The 22,652-nt window shown below is 52.9% G+C and overlaps 11 protein-coding genes across 11 annotated transcripts; 4 read left to right on the top strand and 7 right to left on the bottom strand.

Moving 5' to 3' along the window:
* Nucleotides 1–356: 356 nt before the first annotated feature.
* On the bottom strand, nucleotides 357–2,542 carry BU25DRAFT_394423 (G protein alpha subunit). The gene is made up of 4 exons (XM_033704739.1): nucleotides 1,934–2,542; nucleotides 1,538–1,880; nucleotides 934–1,490; nucleotides 357–878 (listed from the first exon to the last, which is right to left on the bottom strand). Exons 1-4 carry the CDS (start codon nucleotides 2,049–2,051, stop codon nucleotides 835–837), a joined length of 1,062 nt encoding a protein of 353 aa, XP_033561167.1. The 5' UTR covers nucleotides 2,052–2,542; the 3' UTR covers nucleotides 357–834.
* Nucleotides 2,543–3,020: 478 nt separating this feature from the next.
* Nucleotides 3,021–3,819, top strand: BU25DRAFT_76038 (uncharacterized protein). Its single transcript, XM_033712092.1, has 2 exons — nucleotides 3,021–3,202; nucleotides 3,255–3,819. Exons 1-2 carry the CDS (start codon nucleotides 3,128–3,130, stop codon nucleotides 3,603–3,605), a joined length of 426 nt encoding a protein of 141 aa, XP_033561166.1. The 5' UTR covers nucleotides 3,021–3,127; the 3' UTR covers nucleotides 3,606–3,819.
* Nucleotides 3,820–3,848: 29 nt separating this feature from the next.
* BU25DRAFT_76033 (uncharacterized protein) lies at nucleotides 3,849–4,646 on the top strand. The gene has a single exon (XM_033712091.1). It carries the CDS (start codon nucleotides 4,033–4,035, stop codon nucleotides 4,504–4,506), a length of 474 nt encoding a protein of 157 aa, XP_033561165.1. The 5' UTR covers nucleotides 3,849–4,032; the 3' UTR covers nucleotides 4,507–4,646.
* BU25DRAFT_459214 (uncharacterized protein) lies at nucleotides 4,632–4,968 on the bottom strand (the record flags this gene model as incomplete). Its single annotated transcript, XM_033710261.1, has 2 exons — nucleotides 4,632–4,901; nucleotides 4,954–4,968. The coding sequence occupies 2 exons, from the start codon at nucleotides 4,966–4,968 to the stop codon at nucleotides 4,632–4,634; spliced, it is 285 nt and encodes a 94-aa protein (XP_033561164.1).
* Nucleotides 4,969–6,424: 1,456 nt separating this feature from the next.
* On the top strand, nucleotides 6,425–7,524 carry BU25DRAFT_422285 (uncharacterized protein; the record flags this gene model as incomplete). Its single annotated transcript, XM_033708142.1, has 4 exons — nucleotides 6,425–6,690; nucleotides 6,943–7,072; nucleotides 7,204–7,225; nucleotides 7,373–7,524. The coding sequence occupies 4 exons, from the start codon at nucleotides 6,425–6,427 to the stop codon at nucleotides 7,522–7,524; spliced, it is 570 nt and encodes a 189-aa protein (XP_033561163.1).
* A 779-nt stretch (nucleotides 7,525–8,303) lies between these two features.
* BU25DRAFT_491874 (uncharacterized protein) lies at nucleotides 8,304–11,695 on the bottom strand (the record flags this gene model as incomplete). The annotated part of the gene is made up of 3 exons (XM_033711599.1): nucleotides 10,587–11,695; nucleotides 9,871–10,532; nucleotides 8,304–8,573 (listed from the first exon to the last, which is right to left on the bottom strand). The coding sequence occupies exons 1-3, from the start codon at nucleotides 11,221–11,223 to the stop codon at nucleotides 8,304–8,306; spliced, it is 1,569 nt and encodes a 522-aa protein (XP_033561162.1). The 5' UTR covers nucleotides 11,224–11,695.
* A 162-nt stretch (nucleotides 11,696–11,857) lies between these two features.
* On the bottom strand, nucleotides 11,858–12,392 carry BU25DRAFT_75984 (uncharacterized protein). The gene has a single exon (XM_033712090.1). It carries the CDS (start codon nucleotides 12,308–12,310, stop codon nucleotides 12,038–12,040), a length of 273 nt encoding a protein of 90 aa, XP_033561161.1. The 5' UTR covers nucleotides 12,311–12,392; the 3' UTR covers nucleotides 11,858–12,037.
* A 2,387-nt stretch (nucleotides 12,393–14,779) lies between these two features.
* BU25DRAFT_342662 (valyl-tRNA synthetase-like protein) lies at nucleotides 14,780–18,166 on the bottom strand (the record flags this gene model as incomplete). The annotated part of the gene is made up of 3 exons (XM_033702919.1): nucleotides 14,780–15,526; nucleotides 15,579–17,683; nucleotides 17,734–18,166. The coding sequence occupies 3 exons, from the start codon at nucleotides 18,164–18,166 to the stop codon at nucleotides 14,780–14,782; spliced, it is 3,285 nt and encodes a 1,094-aa protein (XP_033561160.1).
* A 341-nt stretch (nucleotides 18,167–18,507) lies between these two features.
* On the bottom strand, nucleotides 18,508–20,322 carry BU25DRAFT_394413 (casein kinase II subunit alpha). The gene is made up of 4 exons (XM_033704738.1): nucleotides 19,706–20,322; nucleotides 19,412–19,606; nucleotides 18,944–19,363; nucleotides 18,508–18,894 (listed from the first exon to the last, which is right to left on the bottom strand). The coding sequence occupies exons 1-4, from the start codon at nucleotides 20,024–20,026 to the stop codon at nucleotides 18,805–18,807; spliced, it is 1,026 nt and encodes a 341-aa protein (XP_033561159.1). The 5' UTR covers nucleotides 20,027–20,322; the 3' UTR covers nucleotides 18,508–18,804.
* A 124-nt stretch (nucleotides 20,323–20,446) lies between these two features.
* On the top strand, nucleotides 20,447–21,648 carry BU25DRAFT_440533 (PHP domain-like protein). Its single transcript, XM_033709182.1, has 3 exons — nucleotides 20,447–20,570; nucleotides 20,625–20,683; nucleotides 20,832–21,648. Exons 1-3 carry the CDS (start codon nucleotides 20,483–20,485, stop codon nucleotides 21,606–21,608), a joined length of 924 nt encoding a protein of 307 aa, XP_033561158.1. The 5' UTR covers nucleotides 20,447–20,482; the 3' UTR covers nucleotides 21,609–21,648.
* Nucleotides 21,649–21,761: 113 nt separating this feature from the next.
* On the bottom strand, nucleotides 21,762–22,358 carry BU25DRAFT_411484 (uncharacterized protein). The gene has a single exon (XM_033706565.1). The coding sequence runs from the start codon at nucleotides 22,304–22,306 to the stop codon at nucleotides 21,812–21,814; it is 495 nt and encodes a 164-aa protein (XP_033561157.1). The 5' UTR covers nucleotides 22,307–22,358; the 3' UTR covers nucleotides 21,762–21,811.
* Nucleotides 22,359–22,652: the final 294 nt, after the last annotated feature.

Genomic DNA, 22,652 nt, shown 5'->3' with positions numbered 1-22,652 from the left:
CCCAGTCGTCACGGCCTCCGGCTAGACGGCTATTACCTCGACTATTACGAAGGCTACTACCGCCTCGCCCGGATAGTCTACCCCTGACCACCCGAGCCTTGCTTAGGTGACTGTCAAACCCCTACGGACTCCCTGTACCTCCGCTCATCCCCGAGAACCAATCGAATAGTGTCTACGAGCTTTGCTTAAGGCACGAATCGCAACGGGCCTGTGGCCCGTGGGCCTCCGGCCCAGCCCCGGAGTCTGTCCAAGGGCTGGCCGGTACATGTAGTGTGATCAACTCACCCGTGAGGTACGTTAATTGCTAAAACTTTAGAGAGTGTTAGAAAGAAACATTCACTTCTATACTTCCTTATCTTATATTATTTAAATCAGCAGAGGCTGTTATATTTATTATAGAACATGGTCATTTTTAGTAGGGTAAAGCCATCGCGAACGGACTTTTGGCACCCAACTGTAGTATAAATCTGTGACGACCCTTCACAGATCTATACATGTGTTTCCAGCTCACCGATAGAAGGTATCATAACTTGTATCCTTAGTTCGGAGCTTCAACTGTTTCAAAGCGCACGGGTCATCTGTGATTCTAAAAATTTGCTTTGAAAACAACATCGTGCTTTGTTGTGTGACGTTGGTGTGTTCGGTCCTCTGAAGGCCGCGTACCGTGAACAGGTAGAGAGACAGTTCGGAGGAGGTATGAACACGGTCAGTCAGGCAGGAACGTTGAAAAGAAAAACGTACTTGAGACCGTACAGATGACGACTTTGGATAGAACTAGATACGCCTCGCATGTTCCTCCTGGGTTTGAATGAAAGAAGGTAGTGTTTCCTTCAATTATATTAGACCGTTCGATCGAAGGTTTTCTCGAATGATAATGTCTATAAGATCTCAGCTAAGTTGAGGTTTTTTTTTTTTCGAGGACAAGATTCTTACCGTTTACTGCTGCCAAGACACAATGAACTTGTGTGGTGTCTGTCGCACAGGTAAATTGCGTATAGATCTGCCTTTTCTTATGCTGGCTCAGCGAAACAAATCTGTTCATGATATACTCGCAAGCGGCAGTGAAGTCTGGCCCCCCATCATAATCGGAAAAATATGTCTGCAATGGGCTGACAGGCAACTTCTCTCTGAGTATATCAGTTTTAGTGAAAACCAAGATGATAGAAGTCTCAACAAACCACTGCGAGTTGCAGATGGAGTCGAACAGAGTGAGGGCTTCTTGCATGCGATCGACTGTTTCGTCTTCGAAGAGTGATTGGTCGTACTCCGAGATGGCGACTAGAAAGAGAATTGCTGTAACATTTTCAAAGCAGTGTATCCACTTCTTTCTTTCTGTTCGCTGACCACCAACATCGAACATGCGGTAGATAAGGTTACCAATGATGAAAGTGGTCTCTGTGATACCGGTTGTCTTCAATCGCGATCGGAGAACGTCCTGGTCATTCGGTGTGTAGTCAGGAGCGGCGATGCGGTCGATAGAGTCAAAGTAACTGTGACCATTAGAGAGGTACTTGTGCGCCTGTCGTGAGAGCCTTACTATTTAGCTGAATCGTTCAACTGATACTCGCGCGACCGTCGAAAGCATTGCTGCACACCGGCGTCCCGCCAGAGAACTGAAATTGCTCTACCAACTCCTGGCGATAAGTTGCCGCTATCGACTTGTTCGTGTTTCGCCAAAAGGATCTGAGCGTGGTTTAGGGCACGCTGATCGTCAAATGGTACATCGAGCGCCTCCATGGCTTCGAGAATGACGCGCATCGATTGTATCGTGTTCATGAAGATGACCGGCTTGAAAAGTTTCCGCTCCTCGCGCGAGTAACCGCCCTCGTGAATGAGCTTCATCTGCTTTAGGATAGTCGATTTTCCAGATTCTCCAGCACCTGCTTGGATTAGATTTCACCAACGCAAGTAGTCCTTAGAGGGGATCGCTCACCAAGGAGCAAGATCTTGATCTCGTTGCGCTGCGCCACCTTGTCCTGTATCAGTTGGCTCTCAATCTCCGCATTCCTTCGCTCTCTCACATCCTCCTCTACGCTCATTCCGCAGCCCATCGTCAATGGTATGTACGATATTCATTCATCAGGAGGAAGGTAACTAGTTGTGTTTCGCCGTGTCAAAGGTTCTGCACGGATAAGATTGATGCGGTATTGCTTTTCATAACTTTGTTGTTCAAAGTCTGGCGTGCCTCTTAACCCGCCCGCGGGCTTGGGATTTCGATCCCAGCGCAAGCCTCGCTCAACCCTGTCGTTACCGTAATCCACGTTAAAATATCTGCACGTTATCTCGCTTAAATACACGTTTCTAAGCCTTATTCCACTTCTGGCATAAGCTCAGCCACCTAGATTTCGGCCAGAGGGGGACACGCAAGATTTAATGATTAGGACCAAACGCGCACTCACACGGGTCGAGCCTACATATAGGCACCTGAGGCTAGAGGACCAGTCGACAGCATCTTCTTCGCCGCATGAGAGAACATTTGGTCGGTCGCAACAGTCAGGGCCTAGGTCGCTCTTCCTCCTTTGCAATACAATCCCAAACGGTCTGCGCATGCACTTGACTATCATAAAACACCCTTGTAGATGGCTATGCACAGGCCTCCCCGGCATTCCACGAGTGGCGCGCCGTCGACTTTGCGTCAAGCGGCGAACGACAAGCCTGCGGCACAAGCGTGGCGTGACAGGGGCCCCTGCCGCGTAAGGATTTTGCGCCTTGTGAGAACCGGAAGCCAAATATGCATGTGAGTGCAGTACTGTACGTCAATTACCACAGGACCAGCAACGACCTCGGCCCTTGGAGACCCTTGTCTGTTGGCGGGAGTGTAGCGCAGTTCACTCTGTCGATTTTATCCTGCTGCAGCTTTTTATCTCGTCTCAAGGATCTGGCTTGTGTGGTGGCAGTGTGCTGGAAGTATAAGCACTGCTCTACCGCGCCAAGTGCTACCGAGCCCGAGCAAAGCCGAGGCACCTCTATCACTCCGCATACGTTCTCTCACGCACGATACTATTGAGCTTCAACAGATTCCGACAATAGCGCACGCTGATATTCCCGGCCCCCGCGGTCGTCTACTGGTGGGCGATATAGGGACGTTGATCTCGATAAACTCGTGCAGTTGCTCAACTGTAACGTCATGACTACACTCGCTCAGCGCGAGGCGAGCTCGCTGTGCATAGCAGAAAGCACAGGGCGTCTCCCTTGCGCTGCCGTGCGTAGTTGCACCCACTTCCCCTAACGCAGGTGCTAACTACACATACAAGCTCGAGAATCTTCCCGAGGAGCTACTGCAGCTGATCATATCCCACCTTCATACAGCAGACCTCAAGAGGACCGCACTCATCTCCCGTACCCTCCACCGCCATGTGACCGATCTTCTCTGGCAGAATGTATGCCTGGTCGGCAAGCGGACACTGCACGAGAACGATCTCACAGACACACTGTTGAGCGGGCGAGGTGAAGAGACGGATGAACACGATAATAGGCCTATGATAGGGAAGCTGTATATTCTGGCCACAAAACACCACACTGGCCTCGAAGGTCCAGACGCTCACACACCGCTGCCACTTGCCCACGCCGAATATATGCACCGAGCTACCATCCATGTATTTTGATGCCGATAACCTGTCCGTGGATGCAAGGCTACACAAGCTGCTCAAAGTGGCCATCCGCATTTTGGTCAACGTACACACTCTGCGGATCGTACACGTTCATTGGCACTCGACAACTCCCCCTATCTCTGGCTTTCTGGACCAATAATGACCGCGGAAGGTCTCACTCCGAAAGCTTTGGCTTGAAAGCTGTGCCTTTAGTGTTGTGGATGTCATGTTCCTTGGCCCTACCAGTACCACTGGTCTAGAATTCATTCGATACAGCGTCTCAGAGCAGCAGAAGCAGGGGCTGCTGGGAACAGACACGACATGGCATGGCTAGACGTGAAGCTTGCTTGTGGAGGTCATTACTACCAACTGCACAACGGAGCAGGCGCTTGGGTTGGTACGACTGTGGAATTTCTCTCAGAAAGATCTGCCAGTACAGCTCATGGTGCCCGCAAAGGAAGCGATGACAGCAATGGGAAGAGAGTTCGATAACATGATATGGGCAGAACTTTCTGACCTAACGGAGTATGTTGACGACCTACCCGTCGACATCGATGCTAGGACGCCTTTACCATCAATGCGACCAATGCAATGGCTGTTCCAGTTCTCGCAGTCAACGCTGACCAGGCTCGATCTGGACTGGATCCTCTGGCGGCAGCAAGAGCACAATGACAAAGTTGATGGGTCGAGTGAATTTTTAAAAGATCTCACTGTGACGAGGTTGCCACATCTGATCGCATTTCAAATACGCAACGCCGTGCTGCCCATGATCAAGCTTCCCAACGATGTGTCACATCTAGAAGACACATTCCTTACATTCTTGGAAGAGCATCCTAAGATCGAATGCCTTGCGTGGCCGCTTGACAAGTTCTACAATTACATCAGACCATCATTGGAGACTCAAAACAGATATTGAAGACTGATCGCACACCTGTCGCTCTCCGCAACCTGCTGGAACATCGATTCCACACATTGGAGCTCCAGTGATTTGAACAGCTGGCCTCTGTCTGCAATCATAGTCCGCCATGGTTTTGAGTCCAGCTACCGAATAGTGGTCCACGGGATGGACAGTGACGCAAGGTTCATGCAGTTTTGTAGCATGTCAGCTGTGAGGCGGTTTGTCTCAGCGGTGTAGAATCTACGGAACCACATGCGCTCGACCTTGAAAGCCAGTTCAGGAAAATCGTTGAAGGTCTTCAGCGTTTTGTTGAGTGAGGCAAGCGGACCGCGGTACACAGCGGTGCTAGTCGGTCGGTCGATGAGTTCGTAAAGCAGATAGCTCGATCGTCGGCTTGAGAGCTCTGTCCACCGCTGCAACATTGTCAGAACAGAAAGACGAGAGTAATGGGGCCATCGAATGTACTGATCTCTTCTCCATAGTAGCGGCGGAGAGAAACACTCTTGAGGGCATATCCTATAGCCCACTCGTGCCACTGCCAGCACACATGGCGGATCGCAGATGTTGCATCCCACTTGAGCGACTCCGGTTGGGCAAGCCCTCTTACATAGCGTTGGACAGTGGTTTTCTGGAGTGGAAGTGGGGCTTGTGTTAGGCCGAAGGTGTACGTGGGGCCACCACGGATGTTGGTCTCGACAACCTCTACAAGGATTGCGGAGATGATCTCGAATGGGACAGAATTTGTCGTGTTCCATCAACAACCAACTACCAACGGGCATACGTCGGTCAGGGTTAGAGTAATGCCTTGTCTAACCATTTTCAGGGTGCGGAAATGCTCTTGAGATGGACTGAGCTTTGCTCTGTACGCTAGCACCTTCACGAATGACTACGGCCAGGTTCGACGTACAACTGCCTGGCCAAGCAGTCCTGGGACGCAGGACGCGCTGTCGAGAGTGTCTCACCTTTTGGACCCGGGCCTGGCGGGACGAAGCGCTGTGCGGCTTTTACGCCGGCAGAAGTCGAGGACAGTACTATTAGCATACTACTATATTGTAACCATTGGAATGGCTGGAGACGACGCACCAGCGTGTCTGTGCTATATGGGCTTCGCAACTCCTCGCTGGGACTAGCATCGATGGATACACTATGGCCAGGACAGGACCGATTCACTCTTGCCGTCCGGGCGTCAAGCGGAGCGTGCAGCAACACGCTTGTGTATTCAGCAGCAGCAGCCGTAGTCTGATCGTATACCGAGTCATTGCTCCAGACGCTAACCTCCTGCCTCTTTTGTCAAGCTAACGCCAACAGCACGAGTAGTCAGTACTGTAGTCAGGTTAGCATGCGCGCCACGCCTGAGTGACCGCGACCGATTCTCATCTGGCGTGGCTCGTTCATAACCTCTGCGGCGTACTGTTGCGCGAGGATGTGAGCGATACGCAGAGGTGTCGTTGATTTAAGGTTCTCACGCGGCAGGTCCTGTCTGGGCACGCACTGGGTCGTCAGGGCATCGACCGCTCAAAAGGCTGAGCGCTTGATGTTCGTCGCTGCCTCGGTTGTGCTCTGAGCAGGCGCGCTTCCCGACAGGTGTCGGAGCAGATGCTGTACACGTGTTCAGTGTGACCGGCGGGCCTGGTTGCTTCAGCGCCCTTCTATCCTAACACCTTCCATGCCAGCCTATCTTCCTTCCAATTAGATGTACGCTGTGGGCGAGCTCGGCGTTTGGAATGACAGCTGCGCTGCAATTAGTGCTGACACAGTTGGCCCGCGTTGGCCCGCGCTGCCTTCGTGTAGCATCCCGCGTGGTCCGCAGCAATCCCGACACGCGGCTGCAATAAAACCCCGCACACCAGAATTAGCCGAGGTGCAACACCTTCACAATCATCAACCCCCCCCCCCCTACACAGCCAATTCCTTATCAGATTTCTTAGTTTTTGAAATGGCAGACTACAACAATCGTCAGCAACATGATACACCTGTGAAAGCTAAGGTCTGGGGTGCTATTGAGTACTTAGAGGCTAAGGAAATCCCTCACTACAAGGAGGATGTGTTTCAGCACTTCAAAGTCAGCCATTGTCAGGGATGGGCTATGATATCAGACAACAGCATTGATAGGCGTCACCACCATACTGAGGGACCTGAGCACAGAGGCAGGCCTTCAGTTAAATCAAATTATTACCTACGTCACTATCCTCTGACTCCTGAGTGTGTTTCAGCGGGTGTTTCTGGTACAAGAGCGTCGTCACAATTGTCTTTGTTGTTGTTGACTTCATCCTGTGTCATCTTGCTATTGTTGAGGCGTGATGGGGAATCGCTGAGTGAAGATATGGAGAGTGTAGCTCTCCTAAGTATGATGTTACTGTTGTGAAAAGGAATCTGCAAGCTCCTTGCCACATTGAGTAAAAGTACGCTTCCTTTTACCTGCCTGAGAAGCATCTAGTTGGTTGTGAGTATCAGAAAAGCAAAGGTTGACAGCATATTCACCTCGACAGCAACTGGGGATGGGGGGATAATTTGGGTGGGATGGCACCACTATAAACTGCTGGATGCCCTCACCGGCTCCTGTGAGTGTCACTGTGTAGTTCTGGTACGCTTCTGCCCTACTATTGACTCATCCGTAGAAGGATTTTACCCAGAAAGTACAGGTCAACTAGTCCTAGGACCCATAGCACCCCTCACAGTACTACTACTACAACTACACCTACTGTAACGACGCAGGCCAGTAGGGAAGATGTCCGAAGTAAGTGTGAGTCCACTGCGAGGCATATGGGAGTGCTGGGACGTTGAGAACACTAGGATTGAATTCCCTACACCTATAGGTCTTGTACAAAAGGATACAGAAAAACTACTCTATCTAACGACTGTGCCAAACTGATTAAGTACACAGTTCGGAGGGGAATCGGAACTACCCTTGTCCAGGTGACAAGGATGCAGTTTGCAACCGAAAAGGAGCGGTGTGCGGCAACCTGTAGGAATCACACCACTATCGGGGTGCTTTCGGTCGTAGGCGTTACACCTACACAACGCTCAGAAAGATGAGTTGGAAGGACTCTTCACATCATCAACACTGTACATTTGTAACTACGTGGCCTAAGTTACATGATATTCTATTGAGGAAGGCACTGCCCGAGGGCAAGTGCACTTACCTCTGAGCCAAGAGCTCCTGTACACAGACACCACCAAAACAACAGATAGGAATACAATCATTGACCACAGCCTCCGACCGACACTGCTCACGCAGTAACAACATTTAACTCCAACACACACATCAACAACTACGGACCAATGAAAGAGCTTCGTTGATAAGTAGAAGAGCTGGGATGACATCACAAAGGATTTATATACTCATGTTTGTTGGGGGGGGGGGGGTGACTTCATACAATACAACCCCAGTTCAATCCTTCAAATTTTCCCTGTCTGCGTACCATACACGAACCCCAACATTTGAACATCGACAACCTTCTCACTAAGTCTGAAGCTGTTGTCAAGAAGAGTGTCTGTTCAGTTGTTATTGGATTCTAGATCAGCTCATGTTTAGGCCATGGCACACGGCACGACTAGCAATGCGGGTCGCTGTCACTTTCATTTTCGAAGGTAGAAGAATCAGATTCGAACGGCTTGTCGACAACAAGATCTCACAATTCATCGCCCATCGTGGAGTACACGCAGCCATCGCCCTTCAAGGCACGATCATAGCACTCTGAAAGCAAGATATCTCTTCTTTCTTTCGTCGAGGGAAAGCATTCGTTCTTCTCCCGCAACATTACAAACGCATCTTCCACTTCCTACTAGCTATTACACCTCACGCCCTCTACCTCTTACCAGACTCCGGTAGGATCGATGCAAACAACTTCTGCTGGCTTTGGCCTGTCAGCTCGAGCATCTTCCCAGCTGCTCTTGCCAGAGGTGAAAGATACGCTCGGAGATTCAGAGGCCGTCTGATCCTCGCCGCCACTCTGATTCTCAACGGGTTCTAGATCCCTTAGGCAGTGCGTGGACGCTTTCTCGCTGAGGCCGGGTTGTGGTCGTCGGTACTTGCGAGTTGCAAAGCCAATGAGGGTGCGGGAGGCGAAGGTTTTGCAGGAGGACTAGACGAGGTAGAGCGCCGCCTTACGAGATACTTGTTCGTAGCACTCATCCGCGCGATGCTTGGTGTCGACAACTCATCATATCCCACGTATCTCCTTGTGGAACGACCGTTTCCTTCAGAAGCCTCTGTCGAGCCGGCATCGGGGGTAGGTAAAGAATCAAAGCCAGGTCCTCTCGTGCCGCTGAGGCCTGCAGCAGCAACTGACATATCCATGTCACCATTTCATTCTCCGGCCCCAGTGCCGTCAGTACCTTTTCTTGGACTGGAAGCAACGGGCTCTGGAATTTGATCTCCTAAGGCGGAAAGAAGGCATTGCAGATCGATTTTCGAACGAAGAGCGAAGTCACTGAACTTGTGCGACCCTCGACGGGCTGGCTGAGCGTCGTGAAGAACATGTGTTGCTTATCCCGTTCGTGGGCGTTCTCGTAGCACCGGCCTTGGCGTCTGTCAACAGGCTCGCCGGATCCATCTACAAGCACCTGCGGCAAGAGCTGGGGTGGTGTTTTGTGATCCGTCCCTCGATACAGCCTTGCGGTATCCGCCAAGAGCTGTTGCAGAAGTGCATCCTCGCAATCTCATCCTTGCTTGTCTAAAAATATCTGCCGCGCCTTCTCTTCGAAAAGTTCGTTTGCTTTAGCCGCTGAATCTCTGGAGAATCGAATCCTAGAGTGTAGGCAATGTTGGCAAAGCCATGCCAGACGACAGGATGTGGAGGCCTCGCTAGAGGCGTTTTGCTAGCCCATTCTTTCTGCGGACAGTCGTTGACCAGGTCCCATGTGTGCTTCATGGCGTATAGATAGATCTGCCGGAAGCCGATTTCGAACTGATCGTTCGCTTCCCCGGCTATCTCTTGTACCGAGCTTTCCGTGGACTGTACTATAATCTTGCCGTCGGTCGCTGTCTCGAGCATGTGGGGCTATCGCGATGTCTGGCATGGTGTTAGAATATTCAGGGAAAGTGCAGTCATAGATAGCAGGAGAGAAAGTGACATAATGCCTTGGTGAGGGCTTGTGTAATCTTGCACAGTCAATCAGGCGTTCCGCTCGTCCAGCACCAGGACCGATCTGAGAGGCTTTGCAAGCAGGGCAATAATATTTGCTGTTGTAGTGTTCTCAAAACGACGATGGGGCAGACAACGATGAGGCTATCCCCCATCTCTCCCCAAGCCCCCGATACCCACCCTTTCCTCCTCGTCTCCAGCTCCCCCTCGCCCACCTCAAACGTCGCCCGTCCGCACATCTTGCACCGCCCTCGTACTTGCGGACCTCCTGCGCTACCAACTCCTCCAGTCTTACCTCTCTCAGTGTCTTCTTTTTCATTTTTTCGAAGCTACTGCACACAGCATTGAGGGCTCTCTTCCCTCTATCGCGCAAAGCCGCCTCGATATCCTCCCCTAGCTCCTCAGCCACATCTCTTCCCCTCTCCCTTGCCTCATCAAGCGCGTACATGGCCTCCCGTTGCAGGTCGTCCACACCATCGTCCCGTATTTGCATCAACTCAGCCTTGTGGAACTCGAAGTCCTCTTCGAATCTCAAGGCTGCACTCTCCCGCCGGCGCTCTTCATGGGAGAGTGCTCGGGTATGCATCTTCTGAAGCTGGGGCTGTATGTGCGCAACGAGGTGGGGGATTAAGGACAGACCGAGAGGTGTCAGCTCTGGAGATTGAGAGGCCTGGGAGTCGGAGTCGTCCGGAGAGGACGAGAAGGATGCCGGAATGGCGAAAAGGGTCGGCAGGAGGGTTGGAAGGAATTTTGGTAAGACTTGTTTGAGGACAGCAGGGAGGTGGCGCTTGACTACGCGGCTGATGGCCTTCGATTGGAAGTCGTGCTCGTCTTCGTCGTTCGCGTACGTTGGAGGTGACGTGGTGCACTCTGTGGATGAGGGGACCTGCGTTTGCGGTCGCGACTCGTCCAAGACCTTGCGTTTGTGGGGCGGAGACGGCGACGTTGAACTCGAGACTGCGCACACATTAGTCGCTAAGTAACTGGATGCTGCATATATGCGGAATTCACCTCGCCTCAGTCGCTTGTGTGAGAGATCCGCATAAGCAGGAGGAGAAGTAGCAGTGTCTGCAGGGCCGAAGACTGTCCAGTCCCTTCGCCTCAAGAACTTAGCATAATGCTTCTCGACCGGATAGCCAGTCAGCTTCTCCTTCCTCCTAACAAGCCGCTGGAAAGGCACTTGAAGATCTATGTGGAGCCAGTTGTAGTCAAAGACAATGTGCACCGTCGTTGCTTTGGCGAGTTCCACGAGCTCGTTGAAAGAGGCTACGGAGCTGGGCTCGGCCTTGGGCGATAAGCATTCCAGGGGCGGACACCAGAGTGGGCATGGTTGCTTGAAGCCCAGGGACAATATCGTTATCCGAGGATCTGCATTTCGCGCTATCTCGCCATGCCGCCCGTTTGGGAGGTGTATGGTTGCAGCGTCAAGGGCGGTGGTGTCAGGTAACAGGTTGTTAGCATCGTACTGCGCAACAAAGGTCTGTTCGTCTTCGGAGCCATGGAGGACGACTGAGGTTCTGAGCGCGATGGTCACCTGCTTGCGAGGTTCATGGTGCAGGATGCGCATCGAACATGATAGTGACAGAGGCTCTGATGTAAGATAAACTAGCACGGGGAGGCCTTGTCTGCCAATGTTTGACTTGGTCATTGCTATCAGCTCTTCTAGATACAACTCAAATCACTCACCAAGAATATCCCCCTCGCAGCGACTCACAACAAGGGAACCCGCCCACCCAGGCTTTGTCGCGAGCAGCCTTGACTCGGATGAAGCAGCAATCCGCCCGCGTTCACCGCTGCCCCGCCGTGTCCGCGCTGCCGGTGCAGGCCTGAGAACCACCCCTCTGGCGGCAGCAGATCGACGCCTGTGCTGAAGCAGAGTCAAGCCAAAGCGGAGTCGCCGGGTCCGCTGCGCGTCAGAGGCCTTGTGAAGTTCGCAAGGATGATGGACTGAGTCAAACGAGCGGCGCGCGGAGACGGTTGGGTGGCAGCAGGTTCAGAAGACGGCGACTGTATCGTGAATCGTGATCGCATAAGCCCATGTGTGGGTGTGTTAGGTGGGTGTGTTAGGTGGGTGTGTTAGGTGGGTGTGAATGTAGTGAGGTGTTCGCGATGGATAAGGTAGGAACGGGGATGGCTGGGATGGCACAGCAGGCGCGCCCCAACACGTAGAGTCTTGGCACAAGTCTTAGCCTAGCGCAGAGCATGTTAGTGGGGAATCCAACCCTGAAGCCCTGGAACATTATCAACCATTATATCGATGGTTTTCAAAATGTGCGGAACCCCTCAGCTTGGTACAGTGATGCGTACAGTAGGTACGTACCATGGTTCATCTGGGCGGACAGCCTTGTGAGTGGCCGTTCACCACGTTGTTGCCCTGCAGGACATGTACCAGACTGTCTATTCTGCCAACCAAGGTAGAAACAACCACTTAGAAACCTTTATTCTTACGTGACGTAAGACTGTCACAGTAGTGAACCAAGTTCAAGGGGTCTGTACATCTCAGGAACTATTATACAACGAGTGGAGTATTCAACACCGAGCCATGCATCGACCGGTTTGCTTAGAGTTATCGTTTCAAGGAGATTTGCAACAAACTTTGTTACCCTAGACGTCCCATAATCGGGCAGTGGGATGAGTAGCGATCTCTTGGGGTTGGGCGCCGTGTTGAAGGTCCGACCGAACGCTGATGTAGTGAAGTACAAAGCTAAGGAAAGAGCTGGGTCACAAGACAACATGACAACCAGTGGTTTCTTTATGGACTACTTAGAAACTGAAGAGCTTTGAGGCATGGGTTTTATCTAAGGTATAAAACATTTCCATCATATAGTTGGGATATATAAAAAAAAATTGTGAGCGAAGTGAGAGTTCATCACAACCATCCCAAGAGTATGAAGATTACGGCAGTACTACAGTTGCCAAGGCTGCTACTTACTGGGTATTGTACGACTGAGCTCAACACTACGTACTTACGGATCACGTGCCCGTAACAGTGGCAGTATTACCGACGGTAGTACGTCTCGTTGGACACGCTGGCAGGGACCACCCAGAATGAGGATGTGACGAATCATTCATAGCGCGACTCCCTGAGACCCAATGGTATCGACGTTGTGTAAAGAGCAGGTGAAGGAGCTAGGACGGCAGCAGTGGCAAGTGGGGCTCGGTGACGTGACAATGTACACAAACAAAGTGAAGGCAATATCTGCTAGCGCAGGTTTTCAAATGATAATACGATCTCAACCTCCTGCCGCCCGTCTCTTCTCAGCTGGAATAGACGCTTGATCTCGTTCACTACATCGTCCTTGGGGTGACCGTATGACTTCTGCTCTTGACCAATTACTACAATGCTTGTAGGTGCAGGTAGGTCCCGTAGGTTGTGCAGAACACAGTGTATCATTGCGTTGAGGTCGAGAGGCGCGTTACCATCGCGTGGAAGATACGGAGCATCGATATGTAGCATCTGAAGATGGTCCACTTTGGTGCTTGGCCGTCTGATAAACAAAGTGAAGTCGAGTACAAGGCCTTGGAAAGCGTTCAAACTGTAGAAAAGATTCCGAGATTGTGCAATTTCATGATGCCGCTGGCGGTAAGTAGTTTGCAGAGTGAATTGGAAGGGGCGTGAGCTCCAGGCAGCAGCATGATCGTTCAAAGGTCAGAAGCGGAAGAACGGGACTTTGGTCTATATTCTATAAACGCTGATTTCATGGCCAGCGAAGGTGTAAAAGCAGACCTTATTGCTTAGCTTCGCTGGAGAACGCAGAAGAGGTGAGTTGCTTTGATTGAGCTGAGTGCTGCGGAATACGTTAGTGACGCTCGAGATGCAAATCCCTAACGTACATGTCAATTGTGGTCCATTCTGGGAGACTTTCAGAGGTAAACCTGTCCTTGGAGCAATTCAGTGAGGTGTCATCCGAGTGGTTTGAAGAGATGAGTGAAAGAAGCTGGAATTGAATTGTGGGAGGGAAGTGGTGGTTATGCGCCTGACTTGGCTCAGCTCCTGTTGCCTTCGCCTACTCTTTTGATGAGCACTGACCTTGACAGCTAACTTGTCCGTTAGATCCGATGAACTGTCGTATGTATGACGCATGCCTTTTCTGGTATGCCACAGCAGCCTCACAGCTCAGTAAGTTCCCAACCCAGCTCAACATCCCGGCTAACCATATCCTCCTCAAATTTTTGTTTAATCTTAAGTGCAACCCTTTCCTTCATGTAATACCACTTATTGATCATGTATGCAAAGACCTCAACTCTCCTGAGCTCACGGAGTCCTCTTAAGTCGCGCAAGGCCTTGGACAGAGTTGAATTCAGGACAGGGCCGCCCACCAGCAAATCATTGACATCCAAAAATCTTTCGTATGTGTTGATACTCATAGCCTGGAGGTAGTCCATCCTCTTACCTAAGCTTTCAATGAATACGGACACGCCTTGTGCATAACCTAGGAATGTATTCATCGCGTAGAACATGTCAGCTGTCTTATGACGCAGCTGGCGACAGACCATTTCAAGGTAATGATGCATTTTGCATTCGTTTCAATGTGCTCGGGGATTGTGGCTAAGAGATCGCTAGGTGAGGAATAATGAGTTGTCCAGTTCCCCGTCAATGCTGCTTTCATGGCCACCGATCGCGAACTCAAGGATCCTGTTGCGCAGTTCAGCTGGCAGGCGAAGCAGGGGGATCGATGCTGGCAGGTGGAGCAGAAGATACCATTGTTGGTTCAGGCAGGTACTGCAGAAGTATCAACACAGAGGCTCTATTTGACACTTGCGTAGCTCCTGGATCCATGGCGCTCAATCCATGCTTCGCAACTAGAGTCGAGGAGGTTGTTAGGATTCCGTTGCATTGCTGTATGGCGATGTAGCAGCAAGTTTGACTGCTTTACTGGGTACGAGTGGGAGTGTGGCGGTGGTGGAGGATTCGATCGCTGCCCCGCAAGCGGAGTCGAGGAGGTTGTCAGTGTATTGTCTTGCTGCTAAACGGCGCTCTGGCTGAAGGTTCTGTGTGAAGCGGCGGTAAGGTGGAGGTGTCAAAAGTGGAAGTTACAAAAGCCGGAAGACTGGCCCAGTGTGGCACTTCCCTTCACTTCGCGTAGAGTCTTAGCAAGTGAGCAAAGAAGGCGCAATGACAACAGAAATGAATGAAACGTGTAACTTGCTTTTGCAGACCGATTCTAATACATTACTCTCTCCTCATATCCTGCATGAAGCTCCTACTCAGACAGCTTGAGCTTCTCAAACTGCTCAATACTAGCCTGCCAATTCTTGCCCTCAATCTCCGCCGCCCTAAGCTTCTCCTTCTCCTGCTCCTTAACAACATCAGAGACCTTCTCCTCCCAATCGTCATCCATGATCTTCTTCTGCTTCTCGATCGTCTCGTTCGCCTTTTTGAGTCTATCCTGCGCCTTGGTGATCTCCTTGTCGACCTCAATATGGCCTTTGACGTCCAGGAACGCTGTCGCAGACGAGCCGACGGTATACACAGCGCAGCCGGTAGGGAGTGGGTCCGAGGGAGTGAGGATGGTGATCTCGGAGACGGTTTTGCCAGCCAGCGAGCGGATGGAGGGCAGGGATGTGGTGGCCTGGAGTGACTTGTGTGTGATGTCGTCGAGAGGCTGGATGTAAGTCTTACCGTTGTCCTTGAAGCCGTACTCGGCGGTGAGGGAACGCAGGGCTCTTGATACGTCAACGAGGAGTTCGTACTCGGCCTCGGCGCTCTCGTCGTTGAAGGACTCGTTGTATTGTGGGAAGGAGGCGACAGTGATGGATGGGGTCTTGTCGCCTTGCCTGCGGGGCAGACGCTGCCACAGCTCTTCGGTAAGGAAAGGCATGAAGGGGTGGATCATGGTCAGACCGCCCTCAATGGCTGTGTAAAGGGTCTGCTTGGCACTCTCCTTCTCGGCCTCGCTGCCGTCGTCGAAGATAGCCTTGCTGTTCTCGATGTAAGTGTCGCACAGAAACTGGGTTTCGTTAGCATGTTGGACCTGGCACTTTCGGAATCTATGGACTTACCTCGTAGAAGTACCTGTAAGCAACCTGTGTAGCAAGCGAGAACTCGCGCGCCTCGAGATGAGCGTTGATCTTCTTAGCAGAAGTGGTGAGCTTGTGCAGAATCCAGCGCTCAGGGAGCGACTCGTTGCCACCCTTCTCGATCTGCGCACGAGGCTGGAAGTCGCCCAGACGACCAAGAACGTACTTGGTAGCCTGGTAGATCTTGTTACAGAACCTCCTGTATCCGTGAATGACAGAGACGTCGAACGAAATGTCGCCACCACCAGTTGTGTATCCAACAAGGGCCATGCGCAGAGCATCCGCACCGCACTCGGGGATACCCTGTGGGAACGAAGTCTTCTGGTACTTCTCGGCGGTCTTCAATTCCTTGGGGTCCAAATTACCCATAGTCAGCTGCTGGTGGAGCTTCTCAAGGGTAATACCGTCCATGATGTCGATAGGGTCGATGACGTTTCCAAGAGACTTTGACATCTTCCTGCCTTCGGAGTCACGGATCAGCGAGTGACAGTAGACCTCCTTGAAGGGAACCTTTCCTGTCAGGCGGAGCGAAAGCATGATCATGCGAGCAACCCAGAAGAACAGAATGTCCCAACCAGTCTCAAGGACGGATGTGGGGAAGAGGTTCTTGAGGTCGACGGAGTCCTCATTAGGCCAGCCGAGCGTGCTGAAGGGCCAGAGACCGGAAGAGTACCATGTGTCGAGTACGTCCTCATCACGCTCAAGCGTGAACTTCTTGCCCTGAAACTTCTCCGCAGCCTTCTTGTTTGCCTCCTCTTCTGTGCGACCGGTGACCCAGAGCTCGTTATCGGTACGGTCACCCTCGCCGCCCTCGATATTGACGTAGTAAGCAGGAATCTGGTGACCCCACCAGAGCTGACGCGACAAACACCAGTCCTGAATGTTGTTCATCCAGTGCATGTATGTCTTCTCCGAGCTCGCCGGACGGATCTTGATGTCGCCGTTTCGGACAGCCTCAATCGCTGGCTTGGCCATTTCGTCCATCTTCATCCACCACTGCGGCTTCATGATTGGCTCGATGACATCTCCAGATCTTGAACAGATAGGCACCTTCATCGGATTGTCGACCTTCTTGACGAAAAGCCCAGCCTCCTCGAGCGCCGTAACAACGGTGTAACGGGCATCGAATCGCTTCTGGCCCTCGAACTTGCCGGCGTTCTTGTTCAGAGTACCGTTATCGTTGAGGATGTTAATGAACTCGAGGTTGTGCTTCTTTCCGAGGTTGAAATCGTTGGGATCGTGCGCGGGTGTCAGCTTGACGGCACCAGTACCGAACTCAGGGTCAACGTATTCGTCGGCGACAATAGGCAGAAGACGGTCGATGAAGGGGTGCTTGGCTTTCTTGCCAACCAAGTGCTTGTAACGCTCGTCCTTGGGGTGGACGGCGATACCGGAATCACCAAGCATTGTCTCAACACGAGTTGTAGCGACCTCGATGGTCTGATCGCTGCCCTCGATCTGATACTTGAAGTGCGTCAGGACACCGAACTCGACCTTGCGCTCGTAGCCAGGGACAGTGAGCACGGTCCTGCCTGTAAGGTCCTTGTTGTCAACCTCAAGGGCTGACAGCGCCGTGTTGAGTTGTGTGCACCAGTTGACAAGCCTGTTCGACCTGTAAATGAGACCATCCTCGTGCATCTTGACGAAACTGTCTGTCACGGCTGCAGACAGGTTGTTGTCCATTGTAAAAGCCTCGCGAGTCCAGTCGAACGAACCACCCATGCGCTTCAGGGTGTGTGTGAGATGCTGGTGGTACTCTTCCTTCCACTCGTGTGTGCGCTCCAAGAACTTCTGGCGACCGAGGTCGTACCTCGTCTTCTTCTCGCGCCTCCAAAGCATCTTCTCGACAACGCTCTGCGTGGCGATACCTGCATGATCGCAACCAGGCAGATAGAGGGTGGTGAAGCCGCGCATACGATGCCATCTGATCAGGACATCCTGTAGTGATGTGGCGAGGGCGTGTCCGCAGTGGAGCTTGCCGGTAACGTTGGGAGGAGGAATGGGGATGACGAAGTTGCCGGCGCTCTTGACAGTGCCGTCGGCCTGGAGCTCAGGCTTGAAGAAGCCCTCCTTCTCCCACCAGTCGTCTGTTCGAGGTCAGCATGCATAGCAAAGCAATGGCAAGGACTGAACTCACACCACGCTGACTCAACAACCTTTGGCACGTAGGCCTTTGTGTGTGGGTCATCAAGGCTTCTCAGGCGCTTCTTCTCGCCCTTGGGTGTCTCCTCCTTGTACTCGGGCAGCTGTTCCTCCTCTTTGGCCTTCTTCTTCTCTTTCTTAGAACCACCCTCCTTCGTAGCAGCGGGCCCAGCCTGAGCAGCCTTCTTCGCCTTGAACTTGGCGTCCTTCTCAGCCTTCTTTCGCTCCTTCTCGAGCTCCTTTGCTGTCTTCTCCTTCTTCTCTACGCCCTTCTCGTTCTCGCGTCCGGGCGCAGACTGGCCGGTGCTGTCTGCATTGGCGGCCTCAAGGAGCTCCTTCTTGCTCTCGTCGCTAACGGCAGGAGGAGCAACGGTGGTGGGGCCAGTCTTCTCGCCGGCGACATTGTGCGAGGCAGCATTGAGCGCCATGGTGGCGGTGGTGTAGTCGTGTGAGAGCACGCGCTCAGCGGTGTAGAGAGTGGAAGGCTGTGGTCGCAATTGAGCACTGCGTAGCGCAGGCGAATACAAAAAGTGGAGGAAACGTTGTCGTAAGTGTGGGAGAGAGAATCGAAGGGAGCGCGGTCGACGCAATATAGGACCGAGGGGCAGCATCAGTTGCGGGGCATACCTTTTTTGTGAGTCGACAGTTCAGGCACTAGCTTTGCCCGCGGGCATGCATGAACACTACCAGGCATCCGTGCTCTAAACTTTACTCCGACCCAATGGGCGATCATCAAGCATCACGGCGTCAACGCAACAGTCAAGAGTGTGAACAATATGAGTCTTCGTATGTTTGATAGCACATTGACGCCCCTCAAATGCATGATTGACAGGATCTTCCCCCAACTCTGCGCTCCATACTCCAATAGAATACCGCCCCAGCCCAGCCGCAGACCAAACCTGTACGCCCTGCCACCGCGACTTGTACGACTGAATATGCACTGGGACATCGATTCGAGAGGTGCTGTTGGCCAGAACGATGAAGAGTCAATAAGCCACATCGAGCGTCGGTTCGTTCGTGAATCTCATGCCATTACTCAAGATCTAGGTACTGAAATGGGTATCAATCACGCCGCGCTGCTGCTGTTCTGCTGAGCAGCTTGTCGAACAGGGGCAAAGTAAGGATGAGCCATCGCCTCTTGGGCCGTGAGTCGATCCTGGGCTGAGTCAGTATGCGCAAACTTCACAGGGGTGACTGTTTCTTACCTGGTGGTCGTAACGCAGAAGCTTGTCAAGGAAGTCAATGGCATCGTTGCTGATGAAACGCTGGTTGTCGGCATTGATAAACGAGTGCCAAGGCTTCTTAGGGTAGCGGCTGAGTATGTCGTCGTACTGAGCATCGAGCTCAATGTCGTACTTGTCGAGGTAGTCGAAAAGATCCTCAGTTCCAAGCACCTTAGCAATCTTCACCAGCTGGTCCGAATTGCTGTTGCCGTGGAAGAATGGTTCTCTCCTAAAGATCATCGATGCAAACATGGCGCCTAATGACCACATGTCGAGCGAATAGTCGTACTCCTGGAAATCCACAAGCAGCTCAGGTCCCTTGAAGTATCGCGAGGCAACGCGGACGTTGTACTCGGTCCCGGCGTGGTAGAATTCAGCGAGACCCCAATCGATCAAGCGCAACTGCAGGTAATCAGCAATTCTCCTTTCCTATCATTGGAGCAGTCTTACCTTGCGCTTCTCATGATCGATCATGACGTTATGAGGCTTGACATCACGGTGCATGATGCCTTTGCTATGGCAGAAGTCCAGGGCCTTGAGCAGCTCGAAGATGTAGTACCGTACGTCGTAGTCCTGGAACTTGGGGTAGAGGCTTCTGAAGTCGGTGTTGTTGACATACTCAAAGACCAACGACGGTGTTTTGCTCTAGACCTCACACATTAGCAGTCCACCCAGCACGCGACAGCGGGCGAGGCACAATACCGTGCGGTCGCTCATGCAGTCTTCTTCAGAATCATTACTGACCTGGTTGTCGCGCACCACATCCAGAAGCGAAACGATGTTGGGTCCACCAGACAGGTTCTGAAGAATCTTGATCTCGCGCTTTATCTTCTTCTTCTTGACTGGCTTCAGCACCTTGATAACGCACTTCTGGTAGTTGACCACGTTAATGCCCTCGAACACCTCCGAGTACTTTCCGCGGCCAATCTTGCGGACAACCTCGTAGTTCTCAAGCACGCCCCACGAGATGTTGACGGAGTCGTAGTCCCAATATGAGCGGGGCATGTTGGCATTGACGTCGGCATAGACGCGAGCAATGCTCGCGCCGCTGCTGTTGGTCGTCATCTTGGTGGCTGCCAGATTGGCGGTGACAGTCGGCGACGAGGCAGCGACTGTCTGGGGTGCAGCGAGTGTGGTGGTGTTGGTGACGCGGTCGAGTGGTGGGGTGAAGAGGCGGAGGTTGGCGGGAAACAGACGCAGACACAGGCAAGCAAGGCCGACACTCAGCAGGCCGAACGCAGCTGCCTTGTTCCAAGATATGCGCCCAGGGTGGGTGTTGTCGCGGCGCGGTCGTGGTGCTGCAACAGCCGGCTGGGACTTGGCTGGCTGCGCGGAGAGATCGAGATTTAACTGGGTGCGGGGATGGTGGTGAGCGTCTGGGTGTGCCGCAGCGGAACCACAAGGCAATCCTGGTCAGGCGTTATGTAAGCAAGCATTTTCCATGCCGGGCGCTCCCCAGGACTTTCCTGCTCACCCTTCGTGCTGCGAATATCTTCGAAAGCAGAATCGCCCATACTGACAATGTTCCACGATCTGAACGTACCGTGGCCGGGCGCGGGCGCTGACGCTGTGAGGGAACTGCAGCGTACAGTTGCTTTCTTGGACGAATGTACGCAGACTCGGCGCCCTTGCGCGCATATGAGGTGGTGACTGACTTGTGTAGTAGGATACGACGTAGTTGCCCTCACCCATACATATAGTGGGAAGCTGCCGAGCGAATTGGTACGTGACATACACCGCTCCTTCCTTCCAGCAGAAACCCCCCGCCTCGATCCAAAGGTTGCGCTTTCCCTGAGCCTGTCTTGCGCCTTCCTTGGAGCTGCATAGAGCCATGGCGACCAAGACGTGCTGCTAACAATAGGCCCACCAGACGTCGCCAGTACCAAACCCACTGTCGTTTCCCGTCCCCCAACGCCTGCGCGTACTGCGACGATGCAACATCTTCCTCACTGACAGCGCCTCGAATTTCCGCATCCCACAACTGCAACAACACTATGACCTCGTGGCTGCGCGACCAACCGACGAGCGCACCCTCCAGCAAGCATGCCACAGCCTCGACGTCGACATCATCTCGCTAGACCTGACGCGCCGGTTCGAGAAGCACTTCAAGTTCCCCATGTTGGGCGCCGCGATTGCGCGCGGGATCAAGATCGAGCTCTGCTATAGCCAGGGCATACTCTCGAGCGATCCACAAGCGAAGCGCAATCTGATCAGCAATGCGACACAGCTTATTCGAGTCACGCGAGGTCGAGGATTGATCTTCAGCTCAGAAGCAAAGAGTGTGTTAGGCATTCGCGCGCCGAGCGACGTTATCAATCTGGCTTCTGTATGGGGACTGGGGTCTGAGAGGGGCAAGGACGGTCTGACGAAGGAACCGCGCAGTGTTGTTGAGCATGCGCGGTTGAAGCGCCAGAGCTTCAAAGGCGTAGTCGACATTGTGTACGGAGGAGAGAAGCCAGTTTCCATATCAAAAGACAAGCAAGACGGCAAGAGCAAGGCGAAAAATCAGAATGAAAAGAGACCAGGCGAGACTTTGGAGAGTGCACCTGCGCGCCGGACGGAGCCCAAGCAGGTACCCAAACGTGAGCAGAAGCGAGTCAAAAAGGCAAACCTGGAAGCGGCAGCTGCAGCTCAGGAGGCCGCCTAAGCTGCACAAGGGAGATGAAAGAAGGAAATTACAATGATACCCAATAGATCAACGATTCAAGTCACGACACTACGAACACCCACGAGGTGTAACAAATGGGTGTCCAGTTTGTGATATACTAACGTCCAAAGCAGTCAATGCTTTGCACACCTTACTTATAAACACAGAAACGAAAGGATCCAAGGGTGTTACAAACAAACATCTCACCACAGCCACCTCCTCGCCGCCTCCGTCGGCTTCGCCAACCTCTTCCCCAAATTCACTGTAACCCGACTCTGCAGCGCAACCGTCGAGATATCGAACGGCAGCGCCTGATTCTGCTGCAAGCTCGCCGTGCTGTCCGGCAGCGCGGCGCTCGTCGTAGTACCCGCGACGGCACTCTGCGCCGGTACGCTCGTCGGGCTGCTCGGCGCACTCGACTCAACAGGTAGTGCTGGGGCAGCGGCCTGGTTACCCGCAGGGCTTGACGCCGAGGACGCTGCGCTTGTAGCTGCTGACGCGGATGCAGAAATCGCTGTGTTACCGGACGCGATCATAGTCACGCCGGGCCCGGCTGGTGCTGCTGCGGACCCTACGAGGAGACCAGCGGTGGTCAGGGTTGCGGAGTTTACGCTCACAGTCGAGCTGCTTGACGAGGCAACGGCTTGTTGTGCGCCTGGTGGTGCTGGCCCCGCTACAACGGTGATTGCGGAGGCCATCGTCTTCATCGTGCTCGCGCCGGAGCTTGCGCTCATGGAGCCCAGCTGGAAGGGTTGAGCCTGGGGAGCGGACATGGGGAATGAGCCGGCGGGACACATGCATGCGCAGTTGCATCCACCGTTCGCTGCGGCGGCTTCAGCATTGGCGTTGCCTCCTGAGCCAGCGACAACGGTTACTGCTGCTGCCGCGGCGGTTGTGGTGGAGGTCGCAACAAGGGCGTCAGGAGTGAGGGTTGCAGAGTTGACAGAAGCGGCTGCGCTTGATGAGGACGTCACTGCTGCGTTGGCAGTGCCGTTTCCTGCTCCACCACCCGCGACGACGGTCACTGCGGCAGCAGCACCAGCG

Source organism: Macroventuria anomochaeta (genome assembly GCF_010093625.1).
Source record: "Macroventuria anomochaeta strain CBS 525.71 unplaced genomic scaffold BU25scaffold_19, whole genome shotgun sequence".
Lineage (NCBI taxonomy): Eukaryota > Fungi > Ascomycota > Dothideomycetes > Pleosporales > Didymellaceae > Macroventuria > Macroventuria anomochaeta.
This window is presented reverse-complemented; position numbering and strand designations above follow the sequence as displayed.